The following is a 20,850-nucleotide window of genomic DNA, read 5'->3' on the forward strand; positions in this document are numbered from 1 at the left end:
AACGTCCTATTATTTGAGAAAGAAATGATGAGGCGTACAAGAAAACCAAAACCACCAAGGCATCATTCAGAAGGTATTCATTCAAAAAAACATTGGTACATTTTTGTGGAGGTTTTTTTTAAATAGCAAAAATGAGCACAAACGTGAGACAACAAAAGGAGGAGGATGATGATCGCACCTCATTTCTTGTGCTTTTCTCCACTGCACCATCATTTGTTGTCTTCTTTTGGGAAATGGCAGATAACTAAGCAGCGCACGTGCGAATCCCCGCAAACAAAACACTTTTTGTTGAGAAGGAAAAAAAAAAAAAAAAAGTACCAAACGCATTCGCGTACCAAGCCAGACTTGGTTGCAGCTTTCACAACATGGCAGAATTTGTTTGTTGAAATGTGACGGCTTGAATAAATACTGCTTGACATCAAAGTCTTTCAGCTTCATGACATTTGATGACGTCTTTTCTGAGGTGACTAAAGAGGGCGTTTGTCTGAGGTGAGGCATTTATTTACGTACTCAAATCGACAATTGATGGATTGTTTTTTTTTTTTTTGTCTGGGGTGAAAAAGAGGAGGGGCATTTATGTGAGGTGAGGCATGGATTTGCTCAACTCATTCACTACCAGCCATGTAAAAAATATAAAAATGGATCTTTAATGTTTTTAGCTGTCGATGGCAGAAAATGAGTTAAGTGGGCAAGCCTTAATTATTTTGAGTTCATTTTGAGAGGAAAACTAAATGAAGTTTTCATCCGTTTTGAGAGCAAAATTCCTAATTTGGCTGGCACTTTCCCCGGAAATACGTGGCAAACACTTATTTGATTCGACTACTGACTACAAAACAAAACCAAAAAAGCAACGACAACTGGCATCGACATATGGCTTTGAAGAACAATCACTAACGAGGCCACTCAAAACTTCCACCCGACATCTGTTCATAGAATCACGTTTAAATAATCATAAAATCGCAAACCAACAAACTAAAGATCGTCGGCGTAGAGCATGGAAATATGACAATTCATCTTTAAAAAAAAAAAAAAAAAGGGGGCATCTCACTCTTTCCGGGGGGAGAAAAGATGAACTTTTTCCTGTGAGTGTAAACAATGCGACACCCGAGCATCTTTATTCCCTTTCAAGCCGCACGACGACTGACCTTCACAACCTGTCCACTCGGTCAGAGTTCGCTCGTGGTTTTGACGCCCAGCCGACCGATTTGCTTCGCCACTTTTGCTGCCGCCTGAACCTTCAGCTTAAACAATCTGCAAAGAGACACTCGCTTTGAGATAAAGTGCTAAAGAAATGGCACAGCTACAATCCAAAAGAACACCAAGGCGGCAACGCGGCACCCGGTGACCCAACGCGCCCATCTTGATTGCTTCCAGAGCAACGGTGAGAAACACTTGAAATAAAGGAGCAATCGATCAATAAATAAGTTGGCGGCAAAGGGGTTGGAGGAAGTGTCAGTAATGCTGAGGGCGTTGCTATGGCGACATTCACTGAGAAAGAGATCGAGTGAGACAAAGAGTGCAGTTCTGGAAGGCGAGTTACACCCGCAGGAGGTCCTCGTCGCTGTCGTCGTCGTCATCGTCCTCCCGTTTGGCTTTCGGTGCCGCGTTGTGGTCGCGGCGGCCGGCCGCCAAGCGAGCTTTGCCGCTCTTCCGCTTTCGCTCGGGCTCGTCCAGGAGGCCCACCAGGTCCTCGTCGCTCTCCTCCTGAGCGGCACAACAACAAGAACCGCCAAGTGAGGGCTCATGTTGACAAAGCGCAAGCGAGGTCATTGTGTTGCTTTTTCACCTGCAGGAAGACGCTGCGATGGGCCGACGACGACTTGACCACGCGCACTCCAGGAACGCTGAGCACCTCGTCCTCGCTGTCGTCCTCCTGCTCATCCAAAGAGAAGGAACGGAGACCGTCCGTGTTGACCGGCTTGGTCTTGATGTGGCCGTTGCTGTGGATGCCGCGGCCCCGCTGTGAGGAGGAGGAGAAGGACGAAGACGACGAGATCGCCGAGGGAGCCTCCAGTTCCTCCATCAGCCACTCCATCTCGTCTTCGCCCGCATCTTCATCCATGTTCACCTGAAAGGCCGCACAGGCAACGAATTTGGGATGAACAAATTCCTCGTTGGTCATCATCCATTTCACAAGTTGGCTCCTCCCATCAGAGATCCCGTTATAGAGAAACAAGCAAGGACTAATAAAATGTTAAAGTCAAAATGGGGGGAAAAAAGTAACAACAATGAAAAATCCTAAATTATAATTCTGGCCTCGATTCTTTTTTTGGAGCAGGAGAACACACCTTGGAATATTTATAGGAGACCTGGTTGCCTCTCCGGCAGCAGCCGGCCATCTTCTGCATCACCATTTCTCTACAAGGCAACAAAAAGTCTCAAAAGGGACATTTGGAAAATTCATCTCAATTTCACAAGTCAGCTAATTTACAGAGTAACCGTCCCGACAGGAAATTTTGACAACTAGGCCGATCGAACATCTGGCTCATCCGCCAACTTTGTGAGAAAAGACACATGAAAAGTAATCTCCGTTTTTTTGTACCTTCTTTCTCGCTTGCGCAGCAGCAGTGCAAGTAGACAAACGCTCAAGCCCGCCATCAGCAAGCTCAGCAACACGGCCGCCACCTGACTCCTTCTGGAAAGCGCCGGAAGGTCGTCGTCGCCGTCGTCTTGCGTCTGCGTGTCCACAGTCCTACCAGACGCGTCATGTTTGGTCGTGAAGGCGAGTTCTGTGTTCTACTTGAGCAGGAAGCATTTGCGGGGGCTGAAGGTGACTCACGTGAGGCCACACACGGCGTCGGTGTGCCACACAAACATGTACTGGCACTCGTCCGTCTCGCGCATGAACTTGGGGATGCCCACGCCGGCCGTGGGGTTGCACTGAAACATGATGGTGGACGACACCGTTTTGGTCTGCTCGCGCCCGCACGTCGACTCCGAAGACACCGTCACATCCAAGTTGCCACCTGATGGGTGACGTCACTCAATCAGACGCCGAGGTTCCTCCAAAAATATTTCATTCGTGCATCCTCCTGTTTCTTCAGTGGCATTTTTAAGACCTCTGAATGGCGGATTAAAGGATTGCCCCTCACTACGATCAAGGACAAGTAAGTCGTTCAAAAGATAAGCGGACTCCGTGCATGTCCGTTCCAACAATGTCCCTTTTTCCTCACACATTATGTCCAAATTACATAATAAAAGTCAATGAGTCACTGTACCAGCTTCCTTTGCAGGAGTTATGACGAAGTTGAGGCATGAAAACGATGACCTATTAACCAAAGAGCGTCAATTCTCAATATCCAACACTGAACAGTCTGCGAAAGCAGGGCTGGGCAAACCTTTGAGCTCAAAGGCAATACTTGACTTAAAAAAAAAAAAAAAATGAAACATGCCAGACACAGTCGTACAAATCCACGCCCAAAATGATTTGAATGCAATCTGTTATTAGTCAGTATCAAACTGGTGGCCTTTCACTTTTAATCAGTACCTAGAAAGTAGCTCTCCGTTTTCAAAAAAAGTTCACAGACCTTTGATGCAATATTTGGCCTTGCTGGACGAGCCAATCCGCCGCCTGTACGCTCCATTGAGTTTGACCTGACAAATGTTGGCCCCCACGCAGGTGGGCATGGAACTGTTGGTGAGCCCGGACAGCTGGATGTGGTAGATGTAGTGGTCTCCGTTATCGCGGATGTCTCCGGAGGCTTGGTGAGGACTGACGACACACACGCACGCGTTTGAGCGGGAGCACGCAGGAAAAGGGGCAACACGCCGATTTCACGCCTCGCTACCTGAAGTAAAGCTCTCCGAGACTGAGGCGGGCGCCCGTGTTGGGGTTTCGAATGGTGCCGTTGACCATCTCCACCTCGCGTTGCTTGACGGCGCACGCCACACGAGTCTCCCAGCCGATCACAAAGAGACAGGACGCCTTGTCGATGCTGAGAGATTTAAGGCACGTGCCAATATGTAAATGAAATGAATTGCTTCCCATTGCTTTCAAAAAACTCTAAAATCTACAATGACACATAATGGAAATGCAATGCATTAATATGAAATGAACAAATTTTGTGCAGTTTCAAACCTAAATCAAGTGGTCACGTTACGACAGCTTCTGTCGCCAAAAGTCAGCTCAAGATGAATATTATTTTTGAGGGACAAAATTAAGATAAGTAGTGTTACTAAACAGATTAGATGAGTTATGTTATGTTGTATTGCTTTCTAATGGCGTCTTAAGAAGCCAAGGTTTAACCTGAAAGGCGAACACTCTTCTGTCAATAACTGTCTGCTCGAGAAAGCTAAACTGGAAAGTAAATGAATGTCAAGTGTTTCCCAACTAAAGTGTCATGACACGGCACGTCTGGGCCTTTTGTCACGAGGCGAGTCGCGTTCATACTTGATGATGGCCGGGTGTCCGACGGTGGTGCCGCAGCTCAGCCGGATCTCCGTCGTGGCCGCCACGCCGTTACCGCATGAGGCATCGCCGGCCGAATATTGGACGCAAATCTTGCCGTCTACGTAGGAGGCAAGAGGTGACCAGAGATAAATATTTTTAGGAAAGACAAGATGCATGCTAGCTGAAAACTTTATTAAACAGTCGTGTGAATATTTCAAGAAACTCGACAATTTCTATTTTGTATGATGCTTTAATTGATGTCATAATTTCTCACCCTTGTAGCTCATCTTCTGAGTGCGGACACGGCCGAGCGTCTGCGTGCTTCCATCTGCCGAGTGGCGACACACAGTGGCGCCCTCGTCACAACCCGGAGGTCCTTTATGAACCGCCTGACACAGGTTGATGAAATAACTGGACAAACAGAAATGGAGAGAGTCTCAAAGGCGACGAAGAGAAAATACGGCGTTGGCGAAACAGACTCACGAGTCGCCGTTGTGGTTGAACTTCCACGGCTTGGTGATGGAGGAGAGGGCTCGCAGGTCAAACGTTTGATGCTGACTGACCAGCTTGCACTCCATCTTGCGCGGGGCGCACACGGCGCTCGTGCGCCACTGGAAGGTAGTCGAGCATCCCGCCGTTTCCGACAGCAGCTGCGGGAAGCCGTGGCCCGCAGACGGGTCGCAAGTGAACAGGATGGACGACTGCCGCTTGGCAGACGCTAATTGAGAGAGAATACAAGAAAGAATAAATAAAAGAAAAAGGCAAACTTTTCTGAAAAAGCTTCTTAACTGTTCATTTTATGCGTTGCCTCACCTGGCTCGCAGAAGCCCCAATTTTTGTCCTGGTCATAGTTGGCGGTGGTGGCGCACCACTTCCTGCCATCTGTCCTGTCGTCTGTGGTGCACTCGGTATACGAGCGCTTCATGAAGGTGAAGGGAAACACGCACGCCTTGCCTTCAGGCGTCACTACAACACATGTCGCAATTTCTTATGAGGACCATAAATTGAAAACATCAAATATCAACAAAACCAAAACCATCCTTATGATCACTTCAGGCGGCGGCCACCACTTACCGGGCGGGCACGGATCCCCGCCGCCGTACTGCATCAGCACAGCTCGCTCGTCGTGCTTGAAATCCATGGTCATGGCTTTGCTGATGCCGAATGACACCGCCGATTTCCCCGAGCTCGCCACTCGGCAAACGGCGCCGCCCTTGCAAGCGGGCTCCACCACGGAGCTGCACACGTTGATGAGGTAACTGTTGGACGAGTCCAGCGGGACCTGTCGCACCAAATAAGGCGTGTCACGTGCTAGTCAGACACCTTGGGAACGCTCTGCACGCCTCACCTGCACTTGTCCCGTCAACGTCGACAAGTCGAAGGTGTACTGCAGCTGCGCGTCTGCCAACTTGCATCCGCTGGTGTTGGTGGCATCCGAACACACGATGGGGGTCGCCCATTCAAAAATATACACGCAGCCCTGCAGCCGCAGCATGTGCGGGGAGCCCTGAGGAGACAAAGTCCAGCATTTCCAAAATAGGACAACATTTTGGGACAAAACAAAACAGATGCGACCGAGGAATTGGGGTACGGACGAGCGCCACGCCTCTCTGGCAGGTGAAGATGATGGTGGAGGTGTAATTTTGCGCCAGGTCCGACGCACACCGGGTGGAGCCGGAATATGTGATGGACACGTCGCCCGTGGCGCTGATCTGAGGGCCGCTCGTCGTCCGCCCAATGTCCTTTCGGAGACAATTAAGCGCATTCCTCAAAAAAATTATCTCATCTTTTGTCGTATAATTATTTCCAGTATTGGTTACAATTTGAACTTTTCAGATAAACAATGAATCAATTCGTTGATGCTGCATTCTTGAGATGTCATATTGATGACTCACAATTGGGGGCCCGTTGTCTGGGTCCATACAGACGGCGGCGCCAGGCGGGCAGGTGACGCCGGGAATGGGATTCAGAGGCTGACAAATGTTGACGTAAAAGTCTGGAGAGTCGTCATTTTCATCCACCGCGTCATCTGAGACAAACGAGACACATCAACGTGGACCAACGACGTCGGGCTGCTTGACTCGTCACGTCTGCGCACAAGCCAACCTGTTGCCGTGTAGTATCCAGTGAAGTGGATCAGAGGAGTCAGGTCGATTGTGGCCGAGCCGTTCTGGACAGAACACGTGACCTGGGACGATGACAAAGACAGTTTGGGTTGTCATCTTTAGAGTGACGACTACAAAGATTTGATACAAATCCAGAGTCACCACTCGTCACATCAATGTTTGCATTTTTTTTTTTTCAACCTCCAACTAAACGCTGTGTTCACACACCCCAACATACTTACAGGCTGCTCGCACACCAGGTGAGTGTGGAAGGCAAACAAATGCGTGCACGTGTCAGCGTTGGAGTCAATGAGGACGGGTTCCGGAAGGGCCGAGCTCATACTGGGTGGTCTGCGAGACACATGGGATGTCTTTAAAGTTGCTGCTGCAGCTCCGACGAGATGTCATTGAACGCAGCGGACGGCGTACCGGCAGATGAAGTGGATGACGGTGCTGTGCTGGAGGGCGGCGTTGGCGGGGCACGGGCTGCCTCCCTCATACGACAGCTCCACCACGTGATCCTTGTACGAGAGCTTCCCACTGGTCTGGCCGCCGCTCAGTGCCGAGTTGACGTCTTTAATGCACACCGCTGCAACAAAGCAACACTTAAGCGCATTCACGTATTTTGATTGGAAATGCTGGAAGGAGGTGTGTAAATCGAGCCGCAAGAGCAGTGAAAGATAAATTGCAGGTAAAAGAAAATGTTCTAATACTTCATTAGCACATTCAAGTTTGGACTGAGTAGCCAAAGTGCCATCGGGAATTTAAATGTAAAGTTAAAGTGTTGCACGTACAGAGCATTTGTAAAATATTGTTACGACAAGAAATGGCAGAGTCCAGGAAATTGTTTTTTTTTTTTCCCATTGTGACGTACCGGTTCCTGGGCCACAGCCTGCGTTGGCCACGTCGGCACAAATGTTAACACGGAACATCCTGCTGTGCGCGTTGTGATCGTACACCGTGTAACCGCCGTCTCGTCTCAGGTTGTTCAAGTCGAACAAATGACCTGCATGTGGCAAAATTTTCATAGAAATCACACATTGCATTATTATTTTTTCTAAATACTTTTTCTTTGTGCAACAAATGCTAAAAGGTTTCCATGGAAATGTAAGATACACTTTGCCCTCCTCCTAACTACAAGTAAAAAAGAAATGGAAAAAAAACAAACCTGTAGCTGGGTTGGCGACTCTGCAGCCATCGTGCTGGCTGCTGTTCAGTGGGCAGGCCGCAGCCGTTAACCACACAAAGGTGTACAAACAGTCCTCAATGGCGGAGATGAGCGTTGGATGGGAGTCCTGAGAGGGGACAAAATTGTTTCAAAACTACACGTGAGGGAAATTTTTTTTTTTTTTGAAAAAAAGGGCATTTTGGAGCAATCATTTTGTGTAAGATGAAATCAATCTACCTTTGGTAACTTACAATTTGGTCTTTGTCACACTTGAAGCGAATGATGGTGCTCCTGTTGCGCACTCCGTCGGGACAGGCCTGGCCGCCGCTGTACCGCAACTTCAGCACGCTCGTGTCCCACGTGGGGCCGCTCGTCACTTGACCGAGACTCACGTATTGGTCTCCTACCTTCACGCAAGACGCGCTGCCGGAGGGACACTTCCACGAACCTGCCCGACCAGAACCAGAACCAGAGCATGCTTCAAGCAATAGTCTATTTGAGAAGCGCTCATCATTTGGCTGGAGAGAATGTTTACTTGACTTTTCTGGGTGGTGTGTAAAAATGCAATTCAAGTTGATAGGCGAGCAGGACATACCTCCCTGCGGCACCAGCGACCTGCAGATGTTGATGTAGAATCTCTTGCTGTTGTCCTCCGTGGAAGCCGTCACCTCCCAGTTGTGGGCCTCCATAGCCAGAGGTGAAAGGTCATAAGAGTGGCCTGCCCCATCACTACAGACAGGAACAGAAAACACTGAGCTAGCATTTGCATTTTTATACATTTATTAAACAGTACATTCCATTCAGTGAAATGTGTTAACTAAACCAATTTCGTTTGTGTTTTCAACTCACCCCTCGTCTGAACATTTATTTTTTTATAATAACCAAGCCTAACTCAGAGTGCAACACAAATGAAAGCAAAATGATGGCTTGTTGGTTCTGTCACATGACGAGCACGATGTTTACGGACGCAACAATAAGATGGAGCTGCTTGAGAAGCATCTTACTGGTATGAGCAGCTGGTGGTTTTGACAGGGAGGCATGCCAACGCAGTGGGCCAATTGAACAGGTAGGTGCACTCCGGAGTCTCCTTGAGGAACTCTGGGGCCCCCTGATGGAGAAAAAAGGAAGTGCAGTCGAAACATAGAAATACAATAAAACTGATTTTGGGATAAAGTCGATGAGTTGTAATCTAAGCGTGAAGCTTACAGGGTGCATGTCAGCGTGGCAAGAGAAATAGATCTCTGTGGACCGCTGGTAGATCTTGTGACACGTCTCTCCGCTAGTGTAGTTCAAGATCAGCTGATCTCCCACAAAGCTCAAAAGCTGGTTCGCCATCCCTGCATGCGCACACACGCACACGTACACGTATACCAACCACAATTGCAAAAAAAGCCACTCTGCAAAAATATACCACAAACTGGGATTCTTTTTTTTTTTTTTTGCTGTATGGCACCTGCTATCTTGTGGTTGCTTCCGTCCACCTGGCACGAGGAGACGGCGTCGCTGCCCGTGTCTTTGTCAGTACAGACGCCCCTCTGGAGCCCGCCGCACACCGACAGATGGTAGATGTACTTGTCGCTCCTCACTGGGTAATCTTTGCCTTTCAGGGAGCTCAGGTCGAACTCAAAGCCGCTTCTCGGGTCGCGGACGCGGCACTCGTCACCTAAGAGGAAAGTATTAGATGACTACTTCCTATCCCAGCTGATCCCAGCACATTAAAACAATCATGACACCACCAACATCGTTGGTGCCGCGACTCTACCTTGCGACTTTCTGATGGGACAGGCCTCGGACGTCCGCCAGATGAAGACGTACTCGCAACCGTCCTGCCGGTCAAACATGGGGGAGCCCTGGAAACGCCAACACGCATACGGTGTGTATTTTCGACAAGCGAGGGTTGCCAGGGAGAACGTTAGCGTTTACTCACTGGGCCGTCGTCACACAGCAAAATGATGCGTGTGGAGTAGCGAGATGCGGCGCCACACGGGTCCCCGTTGCGGTACAAGATGCTGATGGAGCCGTCATCCGCCACCTGCGGGCTGGCCTGGACCAGACCCAGACTGGAACTGGCTCCACCAATTACGGCGCAAGCACCCAGAGGACCCACTGGACGGACACGTGGATGCATTTTGGAGTTAATCAACATTTGACAATTTTCAGGGGACGCAAGGACCTTTAACAAAAACTCATGTGGCTAAATATATTTAAGAGCGAGTGCGTTCATGTTACTAAATGTTTACTATAGGTTGTGTTTATGTGTTCATGTAGGACTTATTCTGAGGCTAATTTTTTTTTAAGATTTGACAGATGCCCACTGACCAGGACAGTCCTTGAGAGCGGGGAGGGGTCTGCAGACGTTGATGTAAAAGCTGCGTGACTTCACCGCGTCCGTATCTATGGCAACCCAGGGGCTGTCCTCACTGCCTCGGACCAGGTGACTCAGGTCGTACTCGTTGCCACGGGAATCTGGATGCCACACAAACATGTTAAATTGAAGAAGGTGGACCAATCTCAGGACGTCTTCCGTGTGCCGATACCGATGACGTGGCAGTCCACCGGCGCGGGGACGCAGGCCAACGCGGTGGAGAACTCGAAGAGAGCGTCGTGGACCACGTGGCTGGGCAGGGTGTTCAAGTCCTCGCGCAGCAGCTTCAATGATCCCACGTGCGCGTTGGCATCACACACAAAGTTAATGGTGAAGGTGTCCCGCGTTGCTGAAAAGAAAAGGGTGCATATAATACAGTCGGATTTATTTTGACTTCCTCAAAGACTTTGTGAGGGCGGGACAAAGGCGGCGACTTATATTTTGCCCTGTTCCGATTTTTGTTTACCTGTCGAATCGTCACGCGGTCCCTTATATGTCAGTTTGAGGAGGCCATCCGTGGAGTACTGCAAGGTCTTCTCCACGCCCACCGGGCTGACGGGATGCCCGTCTTCCAGCTCGCAGCCCGCCATTCCCGCGCCGCATTCGGCCAGATCTGAGCAGATGTTCACCTGAGAGGCGGGACAGTGCAGGGGGAAGCGTTCAGCTTCTCAAAGTGTGAATTAAGCGAAACAGACGCATGCATGTATACTAACGAGGATGCCTGTGTTCTTTTATGCACTTGACTGAACATTCACATTATCAAAAGTCTTGTAATATCAATTTTGGACTCATTTACTCCTCAAGTTGGTTAAATTTAATCTATTTATTTTTTGTTTTATTTGTTAAATGATTTACTGTGCAAACGCATATTTAATATGTATGTGCTATGAAGCATATGCCTATTTAGATGTGCAGTTTTGATATTTAATTTTTCTTGTATGCCTTTACCCACGAAGCTTTGTCATTTCTGCTTGCTTAGGGCAATGAATGACAAGGCTGGCAGCGCATCCCAACATCTGTCTTACCAAGAAGTCCTTTCCGTTGGCGGTGGTCTTGTATCCAGTCTTGGAGGCGAGCGGCTGCAGGTTGAACTCCAAGCCGCTGTCGGGATCGATCACGGCACAGCTCTGAAATGGAAGCACATTGCTCACCTTGCAGGGTGTGGGCCTCGGCGATATACACAAAAATTATTAATACCTCACGTGCCAAAAATGTTGCGCAATATCTTGGAAAAAAAATGTTTTGTACAATCTTTCTTTAAAAGTGTCCTGACTATTGAACTCAAATAAATTGATCAAATCACTTACGTTGTTCTTAGTAGTGGTGATGGCACATGCAGCCCTGGTCTCCCATATGAAGTTGGCGGTGCAGTTTTGGTACATGAGGAATCGCGGGCCCATTGACTGTGTGACCATGAAGAACAACAACCACAAAGTCACACGGCACACGTTGAGCTCCACCCCACACCTCCAAAGCGTTTGCACTAACCAGCGTTCCTCTGGTGCACACCAGATGGATTCGGCTGGTGTACGTCAGCTTTAGGCCGTCTGACTCGCAGGGGGCGCCGTCTGTGAACTCGAGCAGCAGCCGGTCGCGGCCCTCGATGATGGGGCCGCGCTTGGAGGCGCCCATGTTGCTTACAGACACCACTTCTTGTGGGAAGCCCTGAGGGACAAGAGAGAGCGATGAGAGACGGTACATTTTGCAGTTTGGATATTATCAGGGAGGGATCCATTTGAAAAGGAACCGTGGTCAAAATGTACCATTATGTGTGGCCTAACTCTTTTTTTTTTTTTTTTTTTTCTGCAATGTTAACACAACTCTGACTACGACGCACACGAGAAGTTACCTGTGTGGTTTTGTATTTAATCTGGCAGACGGACGCGTGGCGGTCGCATCCCGGAACGGGATTGATGGGCCGACATATGTTGATGTAGTACTTGCGCAGGTTGGCGGTGTCGGACAAGTCCATGGCCTGCCAGTTGCTGCCAGATGTAGGATAAGACAAGCTGCAAACAGAAGGAAGATGTCAGCCGAGAATAGATGTCATCACGCTGGTCGGGTTATGCATCGACAAATAAAGTCTACAGTTCTTTTTTTTTTTTAACTATTTTCCCCACACAAATAAGCAGGAGTGAGTTTACCTGGACAGGTCATACTGGTCCAAAGTTTTGGGATCAGTCACCAGACACTCGTGAGGCCTTTCGGGACATGCGTACGACGTATACCAGTGAAAGTTATACGTGTACTTGTCTTCCACCTGCGGCCATTAAATAGAATTAGAGAAGCTGCAAGTCAAACCATTTGGAGAGAACGAAAAGCGACAGGAGGGCCACCTGGAATTCGGGTTTTCCAGCCCCGGCTTCAGGGTCACATAGAAAGGAGATGAGGGTGGATCGGAGCGTGTGTTGCTCGTTGTTGTACTGCGAGCCGTTGCTGTAGGTCAACTGGATCAGGCCGTCGTAGTAGGACAGCCGTGAGTTTGCCTGCCCGAGACTCCAACTACTGCAATGACACCCAAAAAAAAATTCAATATGAAGACACGGGTGGACAAAGTGTGGCCCTTGATATGGTATCAAATCGGGACTCGTTTTTTATCGCATACTGATCCATTTGATAGATGTTAGCAAGCAGTTTCTTTGTTTTATTTACCTTTTTTCTACCTGGCACGCGCCGGCCTTTTCCGGACAGGTGGCAACTGTGACCGGGCCACACACATTGATGTAGTAGTCGTAGTTGTCGCTGGTCAAGTTGTAATATCCGCCGCTCGCTTTGGTGAGCGGCGACAGGTCGAAAGAGAAGCCTGGCGGGTAAAAAGACATCGTCGCTTACTTTGTTCTAATCCAAAGCGAGACTTTGAGGCCTGAACATGTTGTAAGCGCCGTACCAGCCTGCAGGTCCTCCACTTTGCAGTTGTCCCCTTGCGTCTTGGAGAGGACACACGCGGCCGCAGTGAACCACTCCAGCTCGTAAACGCAGCGATCCGATGATACGCTGAGAAGGACGGGGGCACTCTCCAGATCTCCTGCAAGAGACACAAAACTTGCCTTCAATAATTCCAGTGACATTTTTGCGTTACTCACGTAAGAGTGCGCAGTGATGGTTGTGATTATCATTACTAACATTAAGCCCACCTGGTTTGCACTTGAGCGTCAAGATCGTTTGAATCCTTGTGGTTTTGCTGCAAAAGTCCCCATCGGTGTACACCAGTCTGATGTCGTTTCCCTTTTCAGTCTTCTGGGGGGACGAGAGGAAGCTGCCCAGGCTGGTCATCTTCTGCTCTTTGTCTGAAACACAAAATCAGGATCATTAAAAGAGGTTGATGGCAACCTTCTGGATGTTTAATAGTTGAGAAATTGCCCATCCGGAGTGAGGCTGCTCCACCTTGCCGGCTCTCTTCTTACCTACGGCACAAATAGCCGCACTCTCCGGGCAGCCGTCTGCTCCTCCTGCCTGGACGACTTTGTGGCAAACGTTGAGGTAGAAGCGCTTCAAGTGTGACGCTGAGGCTTCTGGATCCACCGCCTCCCAGTTCCCGTTCAACTCGGACCCTGCAACAAAAGAACATCTGCGATTGCTTTCCCGCATCGTTCTCCGACGTCAGAAGCAAACAAGACCGAGCGTTCGGCGTGCTTCAGCTTTCCTTGATTTAAGCGATCGCCCTCGTAGAGCGACAACACTGAAATGTAGCTGGACCCGAAATTTGTCGTGTTTCGCAAGTCCATGACTTGTTTCGGACGACTGTAATTGCGTAACTCGTTTGAGCGCATCTTGTGGCATTTTTACAGAAAGAGCACAAAAATATGAGGCGAGTCACAAACAGGTGACTTTTTTCTGCAAATTGAAGCACAGAAGTTCTCCAATGGGCAAAAAAAAACAAACAAAAAAAAAGATGCAGCGGTTGAAGCACGAATATGCACAAGAACGCAAACCTCACCAGGGAAGCGAGTGAGGGGCGAAAGATCGTAATGCTTGCTGCCATCTGTAACCCGACACAGAAGATCCTCCTTCTCCTTGACGCAGGCATACGTGGTCTGCCAATCAAAGTAGTACGTGCAATCCGTCTCCCCCACAAAAACCGGAGCGCCCACACCACCATTGGCTGAGGGGGAAAAAATAAAAAAAATAGGGCAAGATTAGCCATCCCGCTGCGACTAACGTGCGGCGACCGGCTGACGCTTCTCACATGCGTTCCTGTTGCAATCAAAGTTGATGATCGTCATCCTCTGGAAGCCGCTGGAGCACTTGGCGCCGTCGGGGTAGATCAGAGTCAAATCGCCATCGGAATAACTGAAAGACATGGCAGGCGTGGTAAACATTAACGACGCAATTGCATTTCTCAAACTGAACTGTGATTTGGTCAAATGTCTCCATGAATTTGGGAATTTTCTCAAGAAAAATATGGAATCAATGATCTGAAAAAGTGGCGCAACACTCAAGATGATCAATTTGGATCCAGAGTAACTTAAAGAGAAAATTACCGCAGCGTCTGGTTTTGGTATTTCCCCGCCACCTTCTTGACGTCGCCCGTCTTCTTCACTTGGCAGGACGAAACAAACTCTCCCAGGCTGCTGCATTCGTCAGAGGGCACTTTGCCACACACGTTCAGGTAATAAATGTAGCTTTCCGTCCCGTCGCTGTTTGGCGAATGGGCGTAGTAGGGATGGTCCGCAGCTAGACACAAACGCAAAGATGGCTTTGTACAACGTACATTTATTTTTATTTTTTTTATTGGGAGGGGAAAAAATGTGTTTAATTCCTGCTAAGTAAGACAGCAAAATAATTGTGGCGAGCTGAACATTTCCAAAGCCATGGTGACCATTCATGTTACAAAAGCAGTCCTTCATCAAACATGTTGAAAATTGTTGTTGACACAAGGCGTGTGCTTCCAAGCAGCAAAATAGTTCACTTTGCCTCACTCGTAAAAATCGAGCATGAGAAAGCAACGTTACTCGAAACGGATCGGCCGAGTCATGAAGGTTGGTTGCATTATTTTATGTTCAATGTTAACGTCCATGCATAATTTGACAAAAGTCACGTCTAAAGTAAGCACATTTTTCACTGAAGAAAAAAAAAAAATCAGATTATTGGTGCAGAAGTTGATGCAACTTCAGGCAGAGAAAAAAAGTTTTTGGGGTCTCACAAAATACATTTTAGAATTGTGGGGGTTGTGCAGAATGCGTCTTGAATAATGTCATTGTCATTTGCTTCAAGTCAGTGCATCTAAATAGGAAATCAGATTTTTATCTAAAAATAAAAGAATCATCCCAACTTGAACTTAATGGAAATATCTTTGGTCTTCTCTTAAAGTTCCGGAGGCAACTTACAGCTCAAGGTGAGCGGCGTCAAGTCGACGGAGATGTCGTGCTGCTGGCTGCTGAGTTTGCACGTGTTGCTCTCCAAATAATCTCTGTGGCAGGCGTACTCTGTCGCCCATTCCACCTCGTAACGGCAGTTGGCCTCCGCCGTCATTTTAGGCGTGCTGCCCTGTGAGCAGGAGAGCCACGAAAAGTCTCTCACAAGTCGCGGCGGGTGTGGTACGTGAGTGCAACCTACCGAGTGTCTGCTTGATGGACAGATGAAGGTGATGGTGACGGCAGGAGCGTGTCCGTTGCAAAAGACTGGAGGAGTCACGTCGGCACTCACGCTGTACTGCAGCCTCAGTCTTCGCGCGGCCGTGAGCAACAGAGGAAAGCAGGCCAAAACGGATTAAACATATCAGATCGAGGATCGACACATCAGAGGCAAAAATAGAATGCATTGGCTATTAGGAAAGTAGTAATTGGTATTTTTACAGGATGCAAAGTGGTGACATATTGATATTATAATCTGTGGTACGATGAGGATTTAATTAAACATGGGTGGAGTCTTTTATTTGCATCAAGTTGCCAAAATACGCTAGTCAATTTTAATTTTAATTTTTTTTTTTTTTTTTTTTTTTTTTTAAATCAGACCACGTTTTGCAATCTTCTGTGTCCCTCGAGACGCGTTGAGGCTAACCTGTCGTTGGAGAGGAGCTCTAAAGGCTTGCTGGGAAAGCCCATGTTGTAGGCCACATTCTTTGTAACCAGGCAGGCGGCAGAACCTTCCGGACAGCGCGGTTCTCCGCCACCTGACGGAGGGAAGGAACGTGTCAGTTCAGTTCAGTTGTGTTCTGAATAGCGGCAGCTAAAAATCTGTATTTTGAGATGTTAACCAAGAAAATGCAGCAGAATTGCGGAATGCAGCCTTACGCTTGCCGAACAGTTTTTGTTTTTTTGCAACACAAATGTGTCACAGTTGTCAGGAAGCTGTTTGCGCTGCTATTGTCGGGAACTAAATCCGACTGCGAAAGTTTGCTGTTACTGACCGAGGCTGCGGCAGATGTTGACGTAGAAGTCGACGCTGTCGTCGCCGTCGTCTACCAGATAGCCGTCGCTCACTTTAATCAGCGGGTTGAGGTCGTGCTTCTTACTGTCAGAGTCAAAAGCGAAGCAGGGCACCTGCACACGCAAACACACAGCATTCAGGTTAGCGACGGCGTCGAATCATTCATGGATCTTCTTGTCCGTCATGCGTCGCACCTCTTTGTGTGGTTTGAACTTGTCGCTGCTGCAGGCCACGTAGGTCTTCCACTCAAAGTAATGCATGCACTGAGAAACGGCCACAAACTCCGGAGTGCCCTGTACGCCGCAAACACAACAATTATGCAAAATTGACTTCCAGTGGTGTTGACCGAATAGAGAGCATGTTGTGACTTCTTAACTCGAGTCCCGATTTGACCCAGCTGTGACTTACTCCGAGTTCGGTGGCCATGTTCCAATACTTTTCCCTCGAGAAATGTACACAGGCGAATGTAAAACCTAAAAATCTCAACGCTTGAGTCACATTGTTCACATTATAATTTTTTTTTCTTCCTCCATGTCAGCTGCTTCTTGTTAGCATTTTATCACATTTGTCAGTCTTGTGCTGTTGCTAAGCACCGTGACAGAACCTCTACTTCTGCAAGCGTGACTTTCCATTCCTCTGCTCGACCGACGAGCGAGAGGGCGACGCAGGTTTGTTGGGCAGAAGCAGAAAGCGGCGACAGGAAGTGACAGACGCTGTTGAGCCGCAAACCAGCAGAACAGCGAGCGCACACGCGCGACAAGTGCTTGCTGCTGTTTGCTCAAGTCGTTGGCCGCCTTTCTGGGAACTAACTGCCTCTTTTAATGGCAAAAGGCAAAAAATTCAATTCTAATGTTGCAATAACTTCAGTTTTATTCCTGCAACCATTTGGTCGGAAAATGATTTGTCCCATACAGTTTTTCTAAAGCTTTCAGGGCAAATCAAACTCCAATGTAGGCTGTCAAGACAACGAAAGTTTTTATAGATTTGGGGGCAAAATAAGTGATCTGACACTTTTTCAATGTTTGTCTCTTTGCAAGATTAATGTCGGACGTGAAGGCCTGCTGGTTCCCCACTCTGCTTTGTGTCCGAGCTCACCATGGTTTTCCCACACTGGAAGCCGATGGTGGTCTGGATGAAGTTGTCATTTCCCGCACATTGGACGGTACTGTTGTAATCCAGGACGGTTCCGGACAGCCTCCGCAGGGACAGCTGACCTGCGTGAGGAAATTGAGATGTGTGTGAGTGGATCTAAACGATACTGGCGTATCTGTGACTTTGAATCAGCGTGACTGGACTCTGCGTGTTTATCATGACTATGTTTAATAATGATACGTCACGTACGGGAAAAGGATTTTTTTTTTTCAGACTTGCTTTAAAAAAATAAATATACACCCCAATTTAGCCTCTGCCCTTTGAGAAAATCATTTGCCACAGCTGCCATTTTTGCCATGGATATAAATAAACAGCAGTGGGAAAAGTTTGGCACTCACAGCACCTCCACCGTTCAGTAGTTTAATACTTCCAACTACGCACAAACTAAAAGAAAGCTGATCCTCGATGGCTTTGTTGTCCATCAGGACACCTTCAAGGCCAAGCAAGTGGATTCAATCAAACGTGAACACTACTTAGGGTCTTTGATATAATTTGAGTTTGTCAGGAACGGTTTTCTCCCCCCAATCTTAAAAAATAAATCAATACATTGCTGCAATTATGACTTGATTACATGTCAGCTCAGATTAGTTCCAGACTCTTCCGTTTTGACCCGGCAGTCCCGAGTGCTCCATCATGATTTTCTCGCCTCATACCTTTGACCGCCAGACTCTGAACGTTGCGATTAAAAGCTCTGTTTTGCTGCTATAAACAGGCAAGGAGTCATATAAGTAACATTACACAATGTAAGAAGTGAGTCACTAATCCCAAATAAGACAACGTAACACATTACTACTGGCACTGCCACGGAGGTATTCATTGAACAATGGTCATCATTGCCTATGTGGGTCATATTGCAGGAAAGTGACACAATGACAGCATTCGTTTTAGAACACAATAACAGGTTAATAAAGCCTGGCAGTTCCTAAGAAACAAAATAAACAAGAGCATTAAACCTTCTTCTTGTTTACAGGTTGACCAATAAGCGGTGTACAAAGGAGCACTGATTCAAATTAAATAAAGAGAACGACGACGCGAAGAAAGGCAAAATTGCTTGTTGCTGTATTATACACCAAATGGATGATTATCATAATGACGGGTCACTTGGCACGGCAACAATGCATGCCCACTGTGTCTCTTTGAGATTCTGCAGCGCAGCTGAAAAAGCTGTAAAACATCTTGCGCCGTGTGGCGGTCATGGGACACGAGGGAGAGTCCATCAGGCTGCTTGCATAAAGCAATCAATCAGCACCGAACTCACAACACCATTAAGGGGCTACACAGTCTGGGGAAAGGGCCAAAAATAACACAAAACAATGAACCAATAAATTAAATTAAATTAAATACTGCCTGATTGCGAGCAGCTAGAGTAAAAAAGATTTGTAAAGAAAAAAATTAAAATTCCAGCACGTTGACACAACTTCAACGAAAATATTTTTTTACAGAAGTGTCAAATAATAGGTGCTTCTTGGAATAACATCTCGTCAGTCAATATTCATGTGTTGCTGGTGTGAGCAGTTGCAGAAGCCGCTATGCAAAATATTAAAATAAAAACCATTGACTGACTCAAATTAATTGGTGAAATCAATTAATACAAAAACCTTGAGAAAGAAACAGAAGAAGACAGGAGGACACGCCACTCACCAACAGACTGGTAAATATTGCTGGTTAGGTCACGGGCGCAGACGGCCGTGTCTTCACCGCAGGGGTTGGATGGGGACGAATCGCACAACTTGAGCGTGTAGCTTATTTTATTATCCAGGTCGATGGCCTCCCATTTGTAGCTATGAAAAAAAATGAATAAATTCAAGCACGAGAAGCTCAGCTCAGACACTTTTCGAAGACATCTCTGTAGTGTTGCAAGGATAAAAAAAGAATTGACTTTTTTTTAACTTGTTATATTGATAAACATGACAAACACTACAGCTGTACCATATCAAATTGAATCATAATCCTATGTAATCATATATTGCATCGAGCCCCATATATCGAGATATTTATTCAGTTGACTTCGGGGAGATGCGGAGACCTACATTGTGTATTATTCTTGAGACTTTATTATTATTTTAACCAAAGCACGGCACAGACATTTTAAACACTTGGGAAAGGTTAATTGTGGGGCGTGAAATTGATATCGCGTCTATCGGAATAAAACTGCTATAACCGGCGAAAATGTCTTACTTATTCCCGGTCACTTATTACGGTTCAAAATTCGAACGTTAGTCTTCGTTGGACGATCAAATCGAGTGGTAGCTCACTGCTGCATCAATATTGGCTCACTTTTGACAGCAACATGTTGTTAATGGGTGATGATGTTGTTAGCATAGCACCGTGCATGTTGTTGACCGGTTAGTCGTTAGATTTCTACTTCAGCTTGACAACAGCCAGCCAGCGGCGGCATGAATGGAGCCCAAATGAGATTTCTAAGGTACTCGGGGGAAATGATGCGGTGACAAAGAGACCCCTCGAATGAAAAGAAATATTGTTCAAAAGGTGACGAGACGAAGAGAGCAATGGCTGACTCATGTTGTCCAGACCTTTGAATGTCAGGAGGCGGGAGCGCGATCACATGACACAGCTGACAGTTTGATAATGTGTGTCATTTGGCCACTACATGTTACTATCTTTTACGAATTGAAATGCAAGAATACGTTGTTTTGTTTGCAGCGGAGGTGTGTTTCTACCTGCAGAGGTCCTGGTACCACAGGGTTGCCTCTTTCTCTTTCTCCTCCTCCGCCGCCGCCGCAGCAGCAGCAGTCGGCGTCGTCGCTACGGAGAGAAGCAGAAAACATCCCACACTCGCCACCAAGCAAAGCAGGCGCCCGTAAAGCGAGCGTCGCCGGCCGTGGTTCGGTAAAAACATGCTGGAGCGGGCTGACTGCTCAGCAGGACGACATGACGAGCGCGTCACGAGAAGAATCGCTCGGTAGGAAGTGACTGCACCACGTGATTCAACGTCACATGACTGGCACGCCGTTCACACGAGCGGCGTTCATGGAGCGTGGGACATTCAAACACTAGAACGGCAACTTTGTCAAGTTAATGAATATAAGATTGACATCAGAAAATTGCGATTAGTCGAAGCATAATCTTAACACTTAATGCTTTTGGTTGTCGTTTTCTGACATTCTGACTATGAAAAAAAATCCATCACCGCAACAACAACTATAAACAAAATTGAACCTGCCTGTTTTACAGGACCCGCAAAAGGAGCAAAAGTATTGCAAGTGACTCAGCTGCTCCAATGTGACCTCATTTGCTCCTTCAGAGAATCATTATCATGTTTTTCTTTGCGCACGTCTAC

At 47.4% G+C, this 20,850-nt stretch overlaps 1 protein-coding gene across 1 annotated transcript; it reads right to left on the reverse strand.

Annotated features, from left to right (window-relative positions):
• Nucleotides 1–60: 60 nt before the first annotated feature.
• igf2r (insulin-like growth factor 2 receptor) lies at nucleotides 61–20,835 on the reverse strand. Its single transcript, XM_088285521.1, has 51 exons — nucleotides 20,231–20,835; nucleotides 19,191–19,330; nucleotides 17,493–17,611; nucleotides 16,592–16,690; nucleotides 16,378–16,510; nucleotides 16,029–16,140; nucleotides 15,585–15,693; nucleotides 15,356–15,515; nucleotides 14,510–14,702; nucleotides 14,215–14,318; nucleotides 13,966–14,130; nucleotides 13,433–13,579; nucleotides 13,163–13,315; nucleotides 12,916–13,053; nucleotides 12,681–12,831; nucleotides 12,365–12,533; nucleotides 12,173–12,288; nucleotides 11,878–12,037; nucleotides 11,517–11,693; nucleotides 11,336–11,431; nucleotides 11,054–11,155; nucleotides 10,495–10,657; nucleotides 10,201–10,377; nucleotides 9,983–10,129; nucleotides 9,591–9,769; nucleotides 9,426–9,513; nucleotides 9,117–9,326; nucleotides 8,870–9,000; nucleotides 8,668–8,771; nucleotides 8,259–8,392; nucleotides 7,915–8,111; nucleotides 7,664–7,790; nucleotides 7,370–7,501; nucleotides 6,925–7,084; nucleotides 6,738–6,846; nucleotides 6,497–6,578; nucleotides 6,286–6,419; nucleotides 5,986–6,132; nucleotides 5,739–5,897; nucleotides 5,465–5,672; nucleotides 5,204–5,356; nucleotides 4,874–5,108; nucleotides 4,665–4,801; nucleotides 4,391–4,508; nucleotides 3,789–3,935; nucleotides 3,528–3,712; nucleotides 2,780–2,966; nucleotides 2,543–2,692; nucleotides 2,289–2,358; nucleotides 1,787–2,068; nucleotides 61–1,704 (listed from the first exon to the last, which is right to left on the reverse strand). Exons 1-51 carry the CDS (start codon nucleotides 20,407–20,409, stop codon nucleotides 1,537–1,539), a joined length of 7,542 nt encoding a protein of 2,513 aa, XP_088141647.1. The 5' UTR covers nucleotides 20,410–20,835; the 3' UTR covers nucleotides 61–1,536.
• Nucleotides 20,836–20,850: the final 15 nt, after the last annotated feature.

This window comes from Idiotropiscis lumnitzeri, chromosome 21 (genome assembly GCF_059441095.1).
Source record: "Idiotropiscis lumnitzeri isolate Australia: NSW breed Sydney's pygmy pipehorse chromosome 21, RoL_Ilum_1.0, whole genome shotgun sequence".
NCBI lineage: Eukaryota > Metazoa > Chordata > Actinopteri > Syngnathiformes > Syngnathidae > Idiotropiscis > Idiotropiscis lumnitzeri.

What these genes read in the sequence shown, in the direction of transcription:
- igf2r (XM_088285521.1), bottom strand. Translation starts at nt 20,409, where the DNA reads ATGTTTTTACCGAACCACGGCCGGCGACGCTCGCTTTACGGGCGCCTG. An exon ending in TGCTGTGTGACGACGGCCCA is followed by an intron (nt 9,514 to 9,590) that starts GTGAGTAAACGC and finishes TGGCGTTTCCAG; the next exon opens with GGCTCCCCCATGTTTGACCG. An exon ending in TCCCATCAGAAAGTCGCAAG is followed by an intron (nt 9,327 to 9,425) that starts GTAGAGTCGCGG and finishes CTTTCCTCTTAG; the next exon opens with GTGACGAGTGCCGCGTCCGC.